The sequence below is a fragment of the Callithrix jacchus genome, chromosome 16 (genome assembly GCF_049354715.1).
Source record: "Callithrix jacchus isolate 240 chromosome 16, calJac240_pri, whole genome shotgun sequence".
In the NCBI taxonomy this organism is placed as follows: domain Eukaryota; kingdom Metazoa; phylum Chordata; class Mammalia; order Primates; family Cebidae; genus Callithrix; species Callithrix jacchus.
In genome coordinates this window covers 29329104-29344806 of record NC_133517.1, presented here as the reverse complement: position 1 = coordinate 29344806, position 15703 = coordinate 29329104, and the positions used below count along the sequence as shown (strand labels likewise).

The following is a 15703-nucleotide window of genomic DNA, read 5'->3' as shown; positions in this document are numbered from 1 at the left end:
ACACTGGGAAGAAACCCTAGAAATAACGTTGCAAATGGATAAGTTTGCGAAAACACACTAATAATTCGGTTTCGAAATTTCTTTTATTGTCAGATTATTTTTGGTGCCGTTTAATAAACGAAGTGTTCAGTTTCATCGAGCTTAACTGGGTTGAAGTTATTCAGACAAAAGTAATCCAAATCAAAATCAGGACGAATCAAGAGGTAATTTGTGTTTTCTGGCACTCTTGCTGCATAAATCTAGGATCTAGGGCATTGTTTTCAATGGTCCTCATTTTTGGCTCCAAGGATTTCTTTTTCATGTGACTCATTCTTTCGGTGGAGGAGGAGGTCTGGCTACGCCGCCGGTCTTGGCGAGCAGGTGATTACGGATCCCTGGTGTTTGCTGGGCGAGACGGTGAAACAAACTCCTCCCCGCCCCCTCCCCCGTCTGGAAAGGTGCAGGATCCGCTAAATCGTGCGTCGCACAGCGGCGGCCGGAGCAGACGCGGGATGGTCGCGCGTCCCCTGCACGGCAGAGAGGGGCAGCCAGAGAGCCTGGGAAAGGTACGAGCGGGGAATCCGAGCACAGGGTGCAGATCAGAAAGAGCAGACGGTCAGTCGGGCGGGGAAGGAAGTTGCGGAGTGCAGGTGTGGAAGGGGCTGCCCCAGGCCCACCCTTGGCAGACGAGGGGGTGGGGAGCCGCGCCGGGGACGAGGAGACTGCGGACGGGGCGCGCTCCTCGCGCACTCGCCCGCCCGCGTGCCCAAGGCCCCCGGGAACGGCCCTCGCCCTGGGGTCCAGCTCCCCGCCGCTGGCCCCGCAGAGCCTGCAGCTGCGGGGGCCCGGCAGCCGACAGGGGGCGGGAGCGGCGTCGCGAACAATGGCCGCGCTGAGTCGCGGGCTGGCGGGAGGCGGAGTGGAGGTAGAGCTGGCGCTGGGCGCGCGCGCCGGCCAGGCGTGCTGGGGCGCGGGAGCGGCTGCGCAGGCGGGGGCGCGCGGCGCGAGCGCCGGGGAGGCGGGCGGAGGCGGGGGGCGGGGAGCCCGAGGGGTGGAAGCCGGCGGCGGCCGAGCGGGGTCAGTTCACTGTAGTGTTTGCCAATGTTGGAGCCGTCGGCAAAGTGTCCCCGGCAAGAAGGTAAATACCCCTCATCTGGGGCGCCCGGGAGACCCCGACTTCCGCCCCTACGGCGGAGGAGGCAGAGGGCGCTGGGGAGCCTTGCAGGTCCGCGGCGCGGTGAACCCGGAGAACAGCGGCCCCCTTCGCGGCCTCCCCTCCCCCGCGCCTTCCCTCCCTCCTCCGGCTCTCTCCGGGCGGCGGCGGGAGGGGAGACCGGCGGGGGAGGGAGGGAGGGCCGGGAGGCGAAGCAATTGGGGTGTGGGGGGGCGTGTGTGGTGGAGGGGGTGGGACGACACAGGTGTCCTGAGGGAGGAGCCGGGAAGAAGGCGAGGAGGCCGGGCCAAGTCGGGGTGCAGAGGTGGGGGAGGCAGGAGCGCGGCTGTGGGCGCTGGAGGCTGGGGGTCTCGGAGGCCAGGGTGGTTACGGCCGGAAGAGGGGACGGCGAGTGCAGCCGCAGTGTGGCCGTGAGGGAGGGGGAGCACCTGGGGGAGGACTGAGGAGGGCGACCCGGGGAGGGTCTGCGGGGAATGGGCCTGAGGGTGCTGGAGGCGGAGCGACGGGGCCGGGGCGCTCCGGGGGGTGGCGGCGGCTATTTCTGTAGAATGGGTGAGTGGTAAAGACGTAACTTGCCGAAATGGGGAAGGTAGGTGGGGCCGAGGGGACAAAATATATCCTATGACGGGCAAGTTCTGCTGTGGCTCCTACGAACTCATACCATGATGGCTCGGCTTAAAGGGGTAGTTGGCGGTAGTGACCTTGCCAGGGTGAAGGGAGTTGGGCGAGGAGACAAAGCTCTGTTACGGAATCCACTGTGTGAGAGCAGGAACTCCGATCTCTCCGGGGGCAACCCGGGGGCTGTGGCCCGGAGGCGGGGGGTGCTCCGCAGAGGCGATTGAGGAGCACGCCACGCTGGGATTCTGGAGGGGATGGGCATAATGGCCGTGGGGTTCTGAAAGTCCTTGGATGTATGTGTAGAATTTTGCATTTGTGAATAATTTTCTTTGGTAAGGGTCCATATTGTCTGTGATGTCCCCCTACCCCCATCCCCACTCCAAAGGGTTAAGAACTGTTTAAGTAGATAGAGAGGGACCATTCAATTCGGATAGACCTGGGAACTTACCAAAGGATTTTAAAGTGGGTGGATCCTGAAGAAAGGATGGAGATGATCCTTTAAAGATACTTTACTGTTAACTGAAAAACGTTTATTATTTTATGTTTGATTTTATAATTTTAGTGAACTTTTGCTGAGCATTACTTGGTTTCTGATGCATCCTCTGTTTTAGACCAGCATAGTGAATACTTGAAATCAAAATTGTGATGGGCAGGCAGGATGATAGTAACGTTGGAGGAGAAAATATTTCAGTATTAAGCCAGGATATTTTTTCCCCGTCCTTGCTTTCTCTAGGTGGTTCAAGTATACAGTTGTGAACTGAGCTGCGGTGGAAAAATGTTATTTAATAAAACTACCAAAACCAAGACTTACTCTCCATTTCTGTTTTGTAATATGGCAAGATTTTCATTGTTCAATTTGTATTTTACTGCGAACCAGAGATATCACATATCACTTTAATTGTAGATTGCTGCATTTTGCAGCAGGCCTGTATTAAATTTGTGAAGCAGTTATGCCAAACTATCTGGTGTGTTTGTGTGTTTTTCCTGCTATGGTTTCAAGTCAAGTCACCATTGCCACATTTTATTATATGGTAGGGTAGTCTGAAATTTATTCCTAAGTGATGATTAGTTGGTAGGATATGGTACATACTTGCTCACAAATTACTGCATATTTTTTTCCATAAAAACCAGTGTTTTGTATTTGTAAGAATGTTGCTGTATGATCCAAGTATGTATTGTTAATTTCAAATAGAATGCTGTGTAATTTAAAAATTTTAATTTATTTGGAAATAATTTCAACTTTACAGAAAAATTACAAGAATAATACAAACATTTTGGTAACCTTTATTCAGATTCACCTGTTAATGTTTTCTGCATTTATTATTTGCTCTCTATCAGACACAAAATATTTTTCCCCTGGACCATTTAAGTTACATACATTGTGGTCCTTAACTCCTAAATACTTCAGCTTGGAAAATCGTGTGAATTTTACATTTTAGCTTACTTGGCTTGTCTGGAATGAAGTGCTAGGAAGGGTGACTTGGTTTGCTTTTCAACAAAGAATATGAATATAAAAAAATCTGAGATAGTCATCAAGCTTTTAAATATACAGATAATCCAGAAATCGAGGATTACTGTTTAGGTTCTAGAAGAGATAGTCTTCCAAATGGTTTTTGTTTTTTTTCCTTTGTGCCTACCCTTCTCTTTACTCCTGTTATCTCCTTTTTTTTTAGACACGTTCAGTGCTGGGTATCTGATCATTTATGTGTGCAGATCATAATAGAGGGAAAACTCTAGATACTGCAAAGTTGAATTCTCTATTGCATAGTTTGAGACATGCACAGTGTGATTATTCACACTTAGATATATTTGTGTCCCTTATAGGGACACAAAATATTAGATGAGTGTCTAGAATCATAATGATTATAATTTTTATGTGTGCATCGTTTAATTTTAAATAATCCTCCCCTAGTTCTATATAGGAGCTTTGCTGTTATGTTGTCCTAGAGGTAAAGCCCTTGACTTAATAAGAAGGCAAATCTTTTATTTTTCACCACGCTGATGCTTAAAAAATTTAAAAAAGGCAAGTCTTTTATAATTTGGTATGTAGTGAAGAAAATAGGACTTTGAGCCAGAGTGAACTGGGTTTTAATCCTAGCAGTGTGACTGTAGGCAAATAACCAAACCTCTAGAAAAATGGAGATAATGCCTACATCTCAAGATGATGAGGATTAAATGAGTTAATGTAAAAATGGCAAAATGTGGCACCTCACATATAAAATTGGTATCTGATGTTAGTTTCCTTTTTTTTTGCCCCTGGCCTGTGGCATTTATTTCCACTAGAATAGTTTGTGGAGTAAGACTTACGTTTTCTTACATAAAAGCAGTGTTTGGGTACCTACTTTAAAAAATCAAAATGAAAAACACTTTAAAAAGCTCTTTAAGGGACCCCATGACCTTTTTAGAGTAAGAAGCATTGAATTGATAGTTTTGTAGCAGTTTGTAGTCTAAGAATAGGGATAGTAAATTTTGTTTTGCTTTTCATGTTTTCAAATAAGGCATTTAAGTTAGAATTGCCTATCAACTGTAGGATGGGTGCTGATATAAAAAATTATAAATACTAGTTTAATAACAATGCAATTTTATAAAGCAGTTTAATTACTGGGGATTATATACATTTTTTTGTGTAGCTTTTAAATTCTCAGATGGGCAAAATGTAATTCGTAAAGTACGACTTATATCAGCAGTGCATTGCAGTTACAGGTTGGATTTATTAATTCTTCATGAGTATCACATCTTCCCCAGTTTGTAGTGCCCTCTCCCCATAAACTGCCCTGCCTCTTTTCATTTAGTAGTTTGGAATCTGGTATTGCCTGTCCTAATATGCCTGACCAGATCACTGGAGGGCATTTTTGGGACACATGGATACATTTCTCTGAAAGTACTTGGTTATAATTGGAATCAACTGTAGCTGGAAACTTTTTTCATAGAGGAAGTGGCTTTTTATTATTATTATTTTTTTTTGAGATGGAGTTTCGCTGTTGTTACCCAGGCTGGAGTGCAATGGTGCGATCTCGTCTCACCACAACCTCCGCCTTCTGGGTTCAAGCAATTCTCCTGCCTCAGCCTCCCAAGTAGCTGGGACTACAGACACGCATCACCATGCCCAGCTAATTTTTGTATTTTTAGTAGAGACAGGGTTTCACCTTGTTGACCAAGATGGTCTCAATCTCTTGACCTCGTGATCCATGCGCCTCGGCCTCCCAAAGTGCTGGGATTATAGGCGTGAGCCACCGTGCCCGGCCTATTTTTATTATTTTTTGATTTTTTGAGACAGTCTCGCCCTGTCACCTGTGCTGGAGTGCAGTGGTGCAATCTCGGCTCACTGCAACCTCTGCCTCCTCAGTTGAAGTGATTCTCCTGCCTCAGCCTCCAGAGTAGCTGGGACTACAGGTGCCTGCCACCACACCCAGCTAATTTTTGCATTTTTAGTAGAAACAGGGTTTCACCATGTTGGCCAGGCTGGCCTCGAACTCCTGACCTCAGGTGATCCACCCACCTTTGCCTCCCAAAGTGCTGGGATTACAGGTGTGAGCCACCATGCCTGGCCAAGGAGATGGATTTTAACCATAGGTATTATAAAACTGCTCTGCATTTTTTTGATATGTCTTGATATTTTATCAAATTGTTTAAAATATATGACAGTAGACTGGGCATGTCTTTAAAGTAGAATCAGAGTCTTTCAGATATACCACTGTGGGCATTCTGAATTGCCCATGGTATAATTACAAATTACAATTTTTAAATTGATATAAATTTAATATAACTGGTTTGATTAAAAAAGTATAATTTTCAGAATGTTAGCCAGTTATGGAGTGCTGTGATAGACATATTAGTTTCATGCGTTTTAATTTATACAGCTCTTTATATTGTAAAGGAAAGCCTTACAGAATATTTAAAGCGTATGGTCAATTTTATGTTCATGAAATTTTCGTTTTTGTTTCCTCATGGAATATCTTCTATATATCAGAAGATTAGAACTTTCAGGCCGGGCCTGTTGGATCATGCCTGTAATCCTGGCACTTTGGGAGGCCCAGGCAGGTGGATCTCAAAACTCCTGAGGTCAGGAGTTTGAGACCAGCCTGGCCAACATGGTGAAACCCCATCTCTACTAAAAATACAAAAATTGGCTGGGCCTGGTGGTGTGTGCCTATATCTCCAGCTACTTAGGAGGCTGAGGAAGGAGAATCGCTTGAGCCTGGGAGGTGGAGGTTGCAGTGAGCTGAGACTGAGCCGGTGCACCCCAGCCTGGGTAATAGGGCGAGACTCCGTCTCAAAAAATAAAAAGAAGATTAGAACTTTCAAAAAGGTACCTCAATATCTTGCTGTGCTTCTTGGAATCAGCCACCAGTGTTAGCAGCCTCGAATACTGAATAAATACATACAGGTGTGTAGATAAGCACTTAGAACTTTAAAAGCTTATACTAATAAAGACAAAATGGAGTTTTTCAAAGTTGGTGAGTGCCTAATTAATAATGATAAATGCTGTTTTTTTTTTTGAAACAGAGTCTTGCTCCGACACTCAGGCTGGAGTGCAGTGGCACCATCTCGGCTTACTACAACCTTGGCCTCTCAGGTTCAAATGATTCTCCAAACTCAGCCTTCTGAGGAGCTGGAATTACAGGCATGCGTTGCCACACGCAGATATCATTTGTATTTTTAGTAGAGACAGGGTTTCACCATGTTGGCCAGGCTGATCGTGAACTCCTGACCTTGTGATTTGCCTCCCAGAATGCTGAGATTACAAGTGTGAGCCACTGTACTCAACCAATAATGTTAAATTCTAGAAAGCAAGGGACACTAAATCACTGAGATGCTTTTAGTGGTTATTCACACTTTACCTTTTAAATGAACTGTTTTCAGTTAAAAAAAAGATGATCAGTTGTGCTTGTATTTTTAGTTATAGCTAGTGTTTTTAATGAGATACTCCATTCCTATTGAAAACGTGCATTTTAACACCATATGACGAATGCTACACTTTTTAAAACCTCATTTTTTGAATTGAAAATGTAACTGTTTTAAATTTTATGATTTGCCACTTTGAAGTTCTAATGTTACTCATTACTTATGTTGAACAGGGATTTTTTTTTTTGACTATCCAAATGTCAATTAATATCTAAAGCACCATAGGAGTATTGAATGATAGAGTTGGATAGAATTGTCTTATTTATTGTTGCATAGCACATTGCACCAGCATTTAAGGACATTATCTTACAGTTACTGTGAGCTAGAAATCGGGATACAGGTTAGCTGGGTGCCTGTGGCTTATAAAAGAGGTGGTAGTCAAGCTGTCAGTTGAGGCTGCAGTTGCATCTGGAGGCTTTACTGGTGGAAGAGCTGTTTCCAAACTCATTCATGTGGCTCTTGTAGGGTTCAGTTTCTTGGGGCTCTTGGACTGAAGAAATCAATTTTTGATGGCTATTGGCCCAGAGGCTTTTCTCAGTTCTTTGCCATGTGGGCCTCTCCAAAGGGCACCACAATTTAGCGTCTGCTTCCCTCTGAGCAAATGAGTGAGACAAGGTGATACCCAAGAATTTTTATAACCTAATCTTGGAAGTGGTATCTCATTATTTCTGCTGTATTCTATTTGTTAGAGGCTGCCTACCACAAGGACTTTAGCTTACTTTTTAAAGATTGAAGAAAAAAAAAGAAGACAGAAAAAGAAGAACTCAAAAGAGACTCAGAGTAATTTGACCAAGGCTCAGAAGGTAATCTCCTGAAGAACTTTGACTAAAAGTGAAATTCACCAATACCCAGGCCTTGTGCTCTTTATACAGCATCCCATTCTTATAGAAAATGTGAAAGTAATTAGAAAAGAAATAATACCCAGGCCTTGTGCTCTTTATACAGCATCCCATTCTTATAGGAAATGTGAAAGTAATTAGAAAAGAAATAAAAATTGTTGCAGATACTGAGGACACTATTGTAAGAAAAATATTAAAATTTTGAAAGCCATTTTGAATTGACTCCAGTTTGTCATCTTGAAAAAATGGTAGCCAAATTGTGTGTTTGTGTATGTGTGTGTGTGTAGTTAACAAAACATTTGCTTCTAAGAGAAAGTTCAGTATTGAAATTTTACAGCATAAAAGTTTCTACACAAGTGATTAGATGTAGCCCTTTTGCTGTGTATTACAACTGTGTTGTTGCTTTGTAGATAATTTTTTTGAGAGAGGTCTGTACATAATTTATGTTTTATATAAACGTTTTTTCGTTACAAGATCCCATGATTTATTTGTTTATAATTTGGACTTTCCTTCCTGTCATTGGTATCTGTTTTTAAATTACATGTAAAAGAGATTTACCATGTAAAAGAAATACAACCAAGGAAAAGGGTTCAGGCCCAGAAGGAAGTAAACCCAAATGTAACAATAGTCATGTTGGTGAATTTTTCAGAAAATTTTATGTGAAAATATTTTTGAGAGGGAGTCTCTGTAGCCCAGGCTGGAGTGCAGTGGTTGGATCTTGGCTCACTGCACCCTCCACCTCCGGGTTCAAGTGATTCTCTTGCCTCAGCCTCCCGAGTACCTGGGATTGCAGGTGGGCACCACCCATGCCTGGCTAATTTTTGTATTTTTAGTAGAGGCAGGGTTTTCACTATGTTGTCCAGACTGGTCTCAAATTCCTGACCTTAAATAATCCACCCACCTTAGCCTCCCAAAGTGCTGGGATTACAGGTGTGAGCTACCATGCCTGACCTGAAATTTTAATATGCATACTATTTTTATACCAATGACAACAGACAAAATGACAGAGAAAAAAAATATTCAGCAAGATGATTGTACTATATGCTTGTTTCCATACCATCTAAGAGAATACTTGTGGGGTTGCATCTTCTTAGGATTAATTTATCATATAGAAGATGAGAACAAAGCTGTTTAAAACATGGCTGCAAAAAGGCTGTAGACGTTAAATATTAACTTTCAGATTTGTTTTTTAACAGCTTCACTTTTGTTGGGATTATCTTAGAAGTCTAGAAGCAGAAGGGGCTTTGTTCAGATCTGTACTGTCCAGTATGGTGGCCACTAGTGACATGTGCTTAAGTTAACATAAAAGAGAAACATGTATTTTCTTGATTGCTCTAGCCACATTTCAAGTGCTCAGTAGCCACATGTGGCTAATGACTACCAGACTGGATAGTGCAAGTATAGAACATTTTTATCATCATAGAAAGTTCTATGCAGATCTGGATAAATTACATTTTATACTTGATTTTGATCAAGGGCATGTGTTTAAAATACCAGTCATTGAGATTTTCAACTAAGATGAACTTTATTTCTTCATTTTCGTTTTCCAGTTTTTGGAGCCGTGAGGGATACAGCAGTTTGGTCAATATTGTCTTAACATGCTTCAAATAAATCAGGTGAGTTTGTGTTAAGGCATTTTTCATGCTTACATGGTGCTTTGGCCATAAATTGTGGAACATTTTAACTCAGCTTTTCTTTTCTGTAACTGTAACGTGACTCATCACTTTTTAAAGCAGTTATGTACTATATAATCATCATTGGAAGCTGTGTAGGGCAGGTTGTTTAAGGATTAGAATGATTTTCTGAAAGTTGATAACTTCTGGGTGTGCAAGGCAGAAGGTTTGTCTGTTCTTGATGTCACATCCCTTTAAGACTTGTTGATGTGTTCAGAATGCTTATGATCATGATATAGCTTCAGTAGGTGGCAGTTCTGCGGACTCAAAGCATTTTTAGTGACAAATCTTGTGATGTACTTGTATCTATGTTAAAAAAAAAAAAGGTTCATTTTCCAGGTCACTGAAAAATGCTAGAAGGAAGTGCTCTGATAAACTACAGCACGTAATACCTTAGGCTCACTGAAAGAAGTGTTTTTCCTAGTTCTTGGTGTTTCTCCAAGAACTTTATACATTTAATTTTACCATTAAACTACAGCACGTAATACCTTAGGCTCACTGAAAGAAGTGTTTTTCCTAGTTCTTGGTGTTTCTCCAAGAACTTTATACATTTAATTTTACCATTAAATAAAACACTGTATTGTAACTATAGTGTTAGAAAATACTTTTGGCTAGGCTGGGTGGCTCACACCTATAGTCCCAGCACTTTGGGAGGTGAGGTGGGAGGATCTCTTGAGCCCAGGAGTTTGAGCCAGACTGGGCATATAGTGAGATCCTCTCCCCCCTAAAAAAAGAACAAAAAACCAAAAAAAATAAGGAAGCAGACGAAATACTTTATTTCTTTTGATATGCAAATCCGGAGAGAAGTAATTAAATTTTTTTTTCCTGTGATTAAGAAAGTGATCTTGGCTGGGCGTGGTGGCTCATGCCTGTATTCCCAGCATTTTGGGCGACCGAGGCGGGTGGATCACCTGAGGTCAGGAGTTCAAGACCAGCCTGGCCAACATGGTGAAACCCTGTTTCTACTAAAAATACAAAAAAATCAGCCGGTCGTGGTGGTGCACGCCTGTAATCCCAGCTACTTGGGAGGCTAAGGTAGGAGAATTGCTTGAACCCAGGAGGTGGAGGTTGAAATGAGCTGAGATTGCACCACTGTACTCCAGCCTGGGTGACAGAGTAAGACTCTGTTTCAAAAAAAGAAAAAGAAAGTAATTTTTACCCCCTGCCCTCCAATATTCAGTCCTCACCTTGCCTAAGAAATCTCCAGTTCCTGTGCATCCCATGCTATTTCTAAGCTAATGGCTTCTAAGTTTATATTTCTGAGTTCCAGACTCATGCAGCATTTGCTATCTCGATCTCTTGGATGTCTTTATACATCTTAGACTTGATGTGTGCCCAAGAAATAATCTCAGTGCTTCAGTTATACTACTGTTTCATTTCCTAGGTTGGGTAAGGTTGTTCCAGCTGCAGGGATTTGCACAGATTTCCTCTGCCTGGGCCTCTCTTCCCCTCCCCTGTGTTTGGCTTACTTGCCTGCAGTCCTACTATATGCTCTCATAGCACCCTGCCCTTTTGTTTAATAACATCATGACATTTACAGTTATAGTCAAATATGTAATTATTTGTTTTAACATCTGTCTCCCTTGCTAGACAGTATGTTTCATGAAGACAGTGACTATGCTTGTTTATACTTACATCCCCAGGTCCTAGAATAAACAATGTAAATAGTTTTCATATATTTATTTGTTGGGTGTATGAGCGTATGAATGGTGCTAGAGTTGTCACTAAAGCAAGGAGATAATTATTTTCAACGGTGACTACGAAATTATGTTGTCAGTTTTGGTATTGTATGCTGCTTGTGTTACACAAATTCAACTAACTCTCCCTCATGTAAAGTTGTTACTTAGTTTTCTCCTCTACTGGAAACTTTCCTTATGCAACAAAATTGCTTTCATCAAAAATGTTACTAATTAAAGAAATCATAGAGCTGTCCTCTGCTTAGTGCTTCCTGTTTCCTCACAGCTGCTATCAAATCCCAGTGGAAGCATTGTGAGACTTGATCTGGCTGGGCGCAGTGGCTCAAGCCTGTAATCCCAGCACTTTGGGAGGACGAGGCGGGTGGATCACGAGGTCAAGAGATCGAGACCATCCCGGTCAACATGGTGAAACCCTGTCTCTACTAAAAATACAAAAATTAGCTGGGCATGGTGGCGCGTGCCTGTAATCTCAGCTACTCAGGAGGCTGAGGCAGGAGAATTGCCTGAGCCCCCAGGAGGTGGAGGTTGCAGTGAGCCGAGATCGTGCCATTGCACTCCAGCCTGGGTAACAACAGCGAAACTTCGTCTCAAAAAAAAAAAAAAAAAAAAAAAAAGACTTGATCTGTAAACTCTTATAGGTGTGAAGTTGCCATTAAATAACTTTCCACGGATACCTGCCATTAATTATTTGGTTACAGTTAAATAATTTTTCATATTCTGCCACAGACATTTTATGCCAGCCAACTTCGTTGAAAAATTATAGTTTACGGATTAATCCTAATGAGGATTTACTAACTGGCTGTGTTGCAGGTCATGTTGAAACAGGCATTTGCAGACAGTTCCTAGGTAACGTTCTACATGGCCATAAGCAATTCCCTGGATATTGGCTAGAAATTGTACCCAGTGCCTGGGGATATACATTCTTAGCTTGTACAGGTTTAGTATAACTTATCCAAAATGCTTGGGACCAGAAGTGTTTTGGATTTCATCAGATTTTTTTTTTTTTTTTGAAATTTTGCCTACTGGCTGAGTATCCCTAATCCAAAAATCCCATATCCAAAATGCTCCAATGAGCGTTTCCTTTGAGCATTGTGTTGGTACTCAAGAACTTTGAAATCTTGAAGATTTTGGATTTCAGATTTTTGTTTGGATTTGAGATGTTCAACCTGTAGTAGATGTGTAGTCCTAGAATAACTTAAGAGGCCCCCTCGAGTTACTGACTCTCACTTGTCATCGCCTGAACTGTTCAAGTCAGAGATAATAGGTTTCTCTTCAGCTAAACACAGAGCTGAATTCTTAAACTCATGAGTGATTTTTAAATCTTACTTTCTTGGCAGCCACTTTCTCATAACAGTGAGGGTTTTCAAGGTAAATGTATAAAAGAGCCAGATGTGGTGGCTCATGCCTGTAATCCCAACACTTTGGGAGGCTGAGGCAGGAAGATTGCTTGAACCCAAGATTTTGAGACCAACTTGGGCAACATAGTAGGACCCTATCTCTACAAAAAAAAAAAAAGAAAGAAAAAAAATTAGATATGGTGACACATACCTGTAGTCTCAGCTACTTGGAAGGCTGAGGTGGGAGGATCACTTGAGCCTAGGGAGGTTGAGGCTGCAGTGAACTGTGATAGTGCCACTGTGGCACTCCAGCCTGGGTAACAGAATGAGACCCTAGGCATGCAAAGGGGGTTTAAGTTGATACTCAACTTGAAACAGTTGAGATTTTTACTATGTGATTTTTCAACATTGTCTCCAGGATTAGTACTACATTTTTATTTGGGAAGTCTTTTGTTTTGTTGAAGTACCTGAATTATGTGCTTTTTTAATCATAAAAGATTCTTCCGTATGTATTACTAAAACTAATTAAAAACTAGACTATCGAATACTAAGCTATCTGATACTAACTTTGCCTGACTTTAGTATTATCATGGAACATGGATGTTCCCTGTTCTAATAGTGGCACTGTTCTGCCTTTAAATTGTGATCTTAGTTGTTGTTTTGCCTTTTAACAATGTGTGTTGTTATTATCCATGTGCAACCTGTGCTTACTATAGAAAGTTAGGTGTGATAGTTAAGAAAAAAAAAAACACAAAAAATTCCACTTCTTTTACAGAGATGTTACCGGTAACAAAATGTTACCGGTAACGTTTTGGGGTGTATACTTCTAGATTTTTTTTTCTATGCAGATATGTTTTTGTGTGAATATGCTATTTCTTAAAAACGAGGATCATACAATATGTACTATTTTGAAGTGCTTTAATAATAATTATTAGTTTGGATGTACTAAAATTTATTTAACCAAGCCCTTATTGTTGGACAGATTTTTATTGTAGTTAGTGCCATAGTGAATTTTTAAAATAAACATCTCTTCATCTAATTATTTTCTTATAATTAATTATTAGAAATGGAAATACTGGTTAAAGATGTATGTGGATTTTTAAAATATTTGGTGTATAGATTCCAAAAAGACAAAACTATATTTGCTGGAAGTATGTCTAGTTATTTCCTCACTTCCTTGACAGAATTTCAGTCTTTGCCAGTCTGTCTGACACAAGGTGGTATTTTACTTTGTGTTTATGTAATATTTAAATATTTTTTGTTCTTTGTGTTTTGCCTTTTGTGAATTGCTTATATATGTCTACTGTCATCTATTTCTTTTTATTTGTAAATAACATTCTTTGGATTATGCCCCCTGAGAATTTTCTGTATTTATAATTATTACTTATATTTTAGTATGTATAATCATTACTTTATATTTTTTATTCATTATTTAACAGATAACTAATAGGAGTATACTAGTTTCTGGGGTACTTTAATAAGTACAAGTATGGTCTATTTTGGGCCTTTCTCCCTGGTCATTAATTGTAAGTCCCCCGGTAAAAGGAACTCATTTTAACAGTAAGCTATAGCAAATATAAATTACAAAGATCCATGTGGTGAAATAATATTTTTAAATGAGTAGCTGAAATAGGGCCAAGTTTTGGAGATTAGCTGGTGAGGCAGACTTGACAGGTCAGTGTGCCCTAAGGAACTGGAAAAGTCTATATTAGGCAGTTGTAGTATTGGGAGAGCCTAGCAACTGGGAATTTGATCCCTGGGAATTACAGGGATCAAAGTAGTCTGGTGGTTCCTTTTAGTGAGGTTTGGTAGTAGATGTTGGGAACATGGAAGTTAAGAGGAAGTTTTAAGGCCTAACTGAAGTGGAAGGGATGACAGGCAGGACAAGACAGAATTTTTCTGTGTCAGAGTAGGAGAACCCTGTAGGGCAAGAAGGAGTCATTAAAAAAAAAAAGGTTTTATTACATTGGATAGTTTAAGACCAGACTATAATTACCAAGAAACAAAGTTGAAGGAATAGTGACCACAATCTTAGAGGTTTGTTGTGAGGAGTAATTGAGGTAACAAAGGCAAAATGCTTAGCATTGGTCCTGGTACTACTGCTGTTAATTTGACCATTAACACTGCTATTGGGCTGGGCGTGGTGGCTCATGCTTGTAATCATCCCAGTACTTTGGGAGGCTGAGGCAGGTGGATCACGAGGTCAGGAGATCATTCTGGCTAACACCGTGGAAGCCAGGGGTGGTGGCACATGCCTGTAATCTTAGCTACTTGGGAGGCTGAAGCAGGAGAATAGCTTGAACCTGGGAGGCAGAGGTTGCAGTGAGCCAAGATCGCACCACTGCATTCCATCCTGGGTGACAGAGCAAGACTCTGTGTCAAAAAAAAAATTGCTGTTGGCTATTGCTGCCTGACTCTGGATATTGGTGGGAAAGGAGGGCAGATGGCAGACATTTAGGTAGGTCATTGAGTAAAGTATTTGGGTGAATGAACCACTTTTTCAAGCCCAAGTCGGCTTTAGGGTCCTCCTGCTTCTTGCTACAGGCACCAGGAACGCTATTCTTTTCTCTTAAAAGTTGATGCTACTTAGTAATAGTTACTTTTCTTTCCAAGACTGGGTGTGGAGATTGTAATCTGCTCATCTCTCTTATAGCCATAGGATATAGTCTACAGTTAGGGGATGAGAAAAATAGTAAGCATAAGGGGGTTAAAATGTATAAGAAAGACTTCTACTTTCCCCTGTGCTAGTGTAACGGGAACTGGATTTATTTTATGTGTACCCAGCTTCCAAGATGGCCCCCAATGATCCCTGCCTCCTGATATTTACGCCGTAGTGTAATCCCCGTACTCATTATATTGAGGTTTATCTATGTCACTGATAGAACATAGCAGAAGTGATGGATCATTTCTTAGGATAGGTTATTTATGAAACAAATGTGGCTTTGTCTCCTTCCCCTCACTACCCCCAGCCTTAGATTACTCACTCTGAGAATAGTTAGCTGCCATGTTGTGAACGGCCTGATGGAGAGGCCCATGTGGTGAGAAACTGAGGCCTCCTGCCAACAGCCAACAAGGAACTGAGTCCTTTAGCCAACAGCATGCAAGTGAGCCTTCTTGGAAGCAGATCTCCTAGCTTTAATCAAGCTTCCAGTCTTACTCTCATCTTGATTTCAACCTCATGAGAGATCCTGAGCCAGAACTACCCATCTAAGGTATTCCCTGACTGCTAACCCTCAAAAACTGTGTGTAAAAAGAAATGCTTGTTTTGTTTGTTTTTAAAATTTTTTTAGTTTTTTTGAGATGGCGTTGTGCTTTGTCGCCCAGGCTAGAGTGCAGTGGCACAGTTTTAGCTCACTGCAACCTCTGTCTCCTGGGTTTAAGCAATTCCCCTGCCTCAGCCTCCTGAGTAGCTGTGACTACAGACAGACGTGTGTCACCATACCTGGCTAATTTTTGTATTTTTAGTAGAGATGGTGTTTCA

The 15703-nt window shown here is 41.7% G+C and overlaps 1 protein-coding gene across 9 annotated transcripts in view; it reads left to right on the top strand.

The window, feature by feature from the left end:
• Positions 1–463: 463 nt before the first annotated feature.
• Positions 464–15703, top strand: part of STAU2 (staufen double-stranded RNA binding protein 2) — a 332019-nt gene continuing 316779 nt past the window's right edge. For 5 of the 9 annotated variants that reach the window (XM_035277251.3, XM_078352637.1, XM_078352636.1 and 2 more), the window contains exon 1: positions 464–545. Coding sequence is in view for 2 of the 9 variants with exons in the window: in XM_078352635.1 (XP_078208761.1) it covers positions 492–545 (54 nt within the window). In the remaining 7 variants the exon portion in view is untranslated. Of the gene's footprint in view, positions 546–1003; positions 1118–15703 lie in introns of those variants that run through there. The other 4 variants (XM_035277252.3, XM_078352638.1, XM_035277238.3 and 1 more) reach the window with 1 other exon arrangement.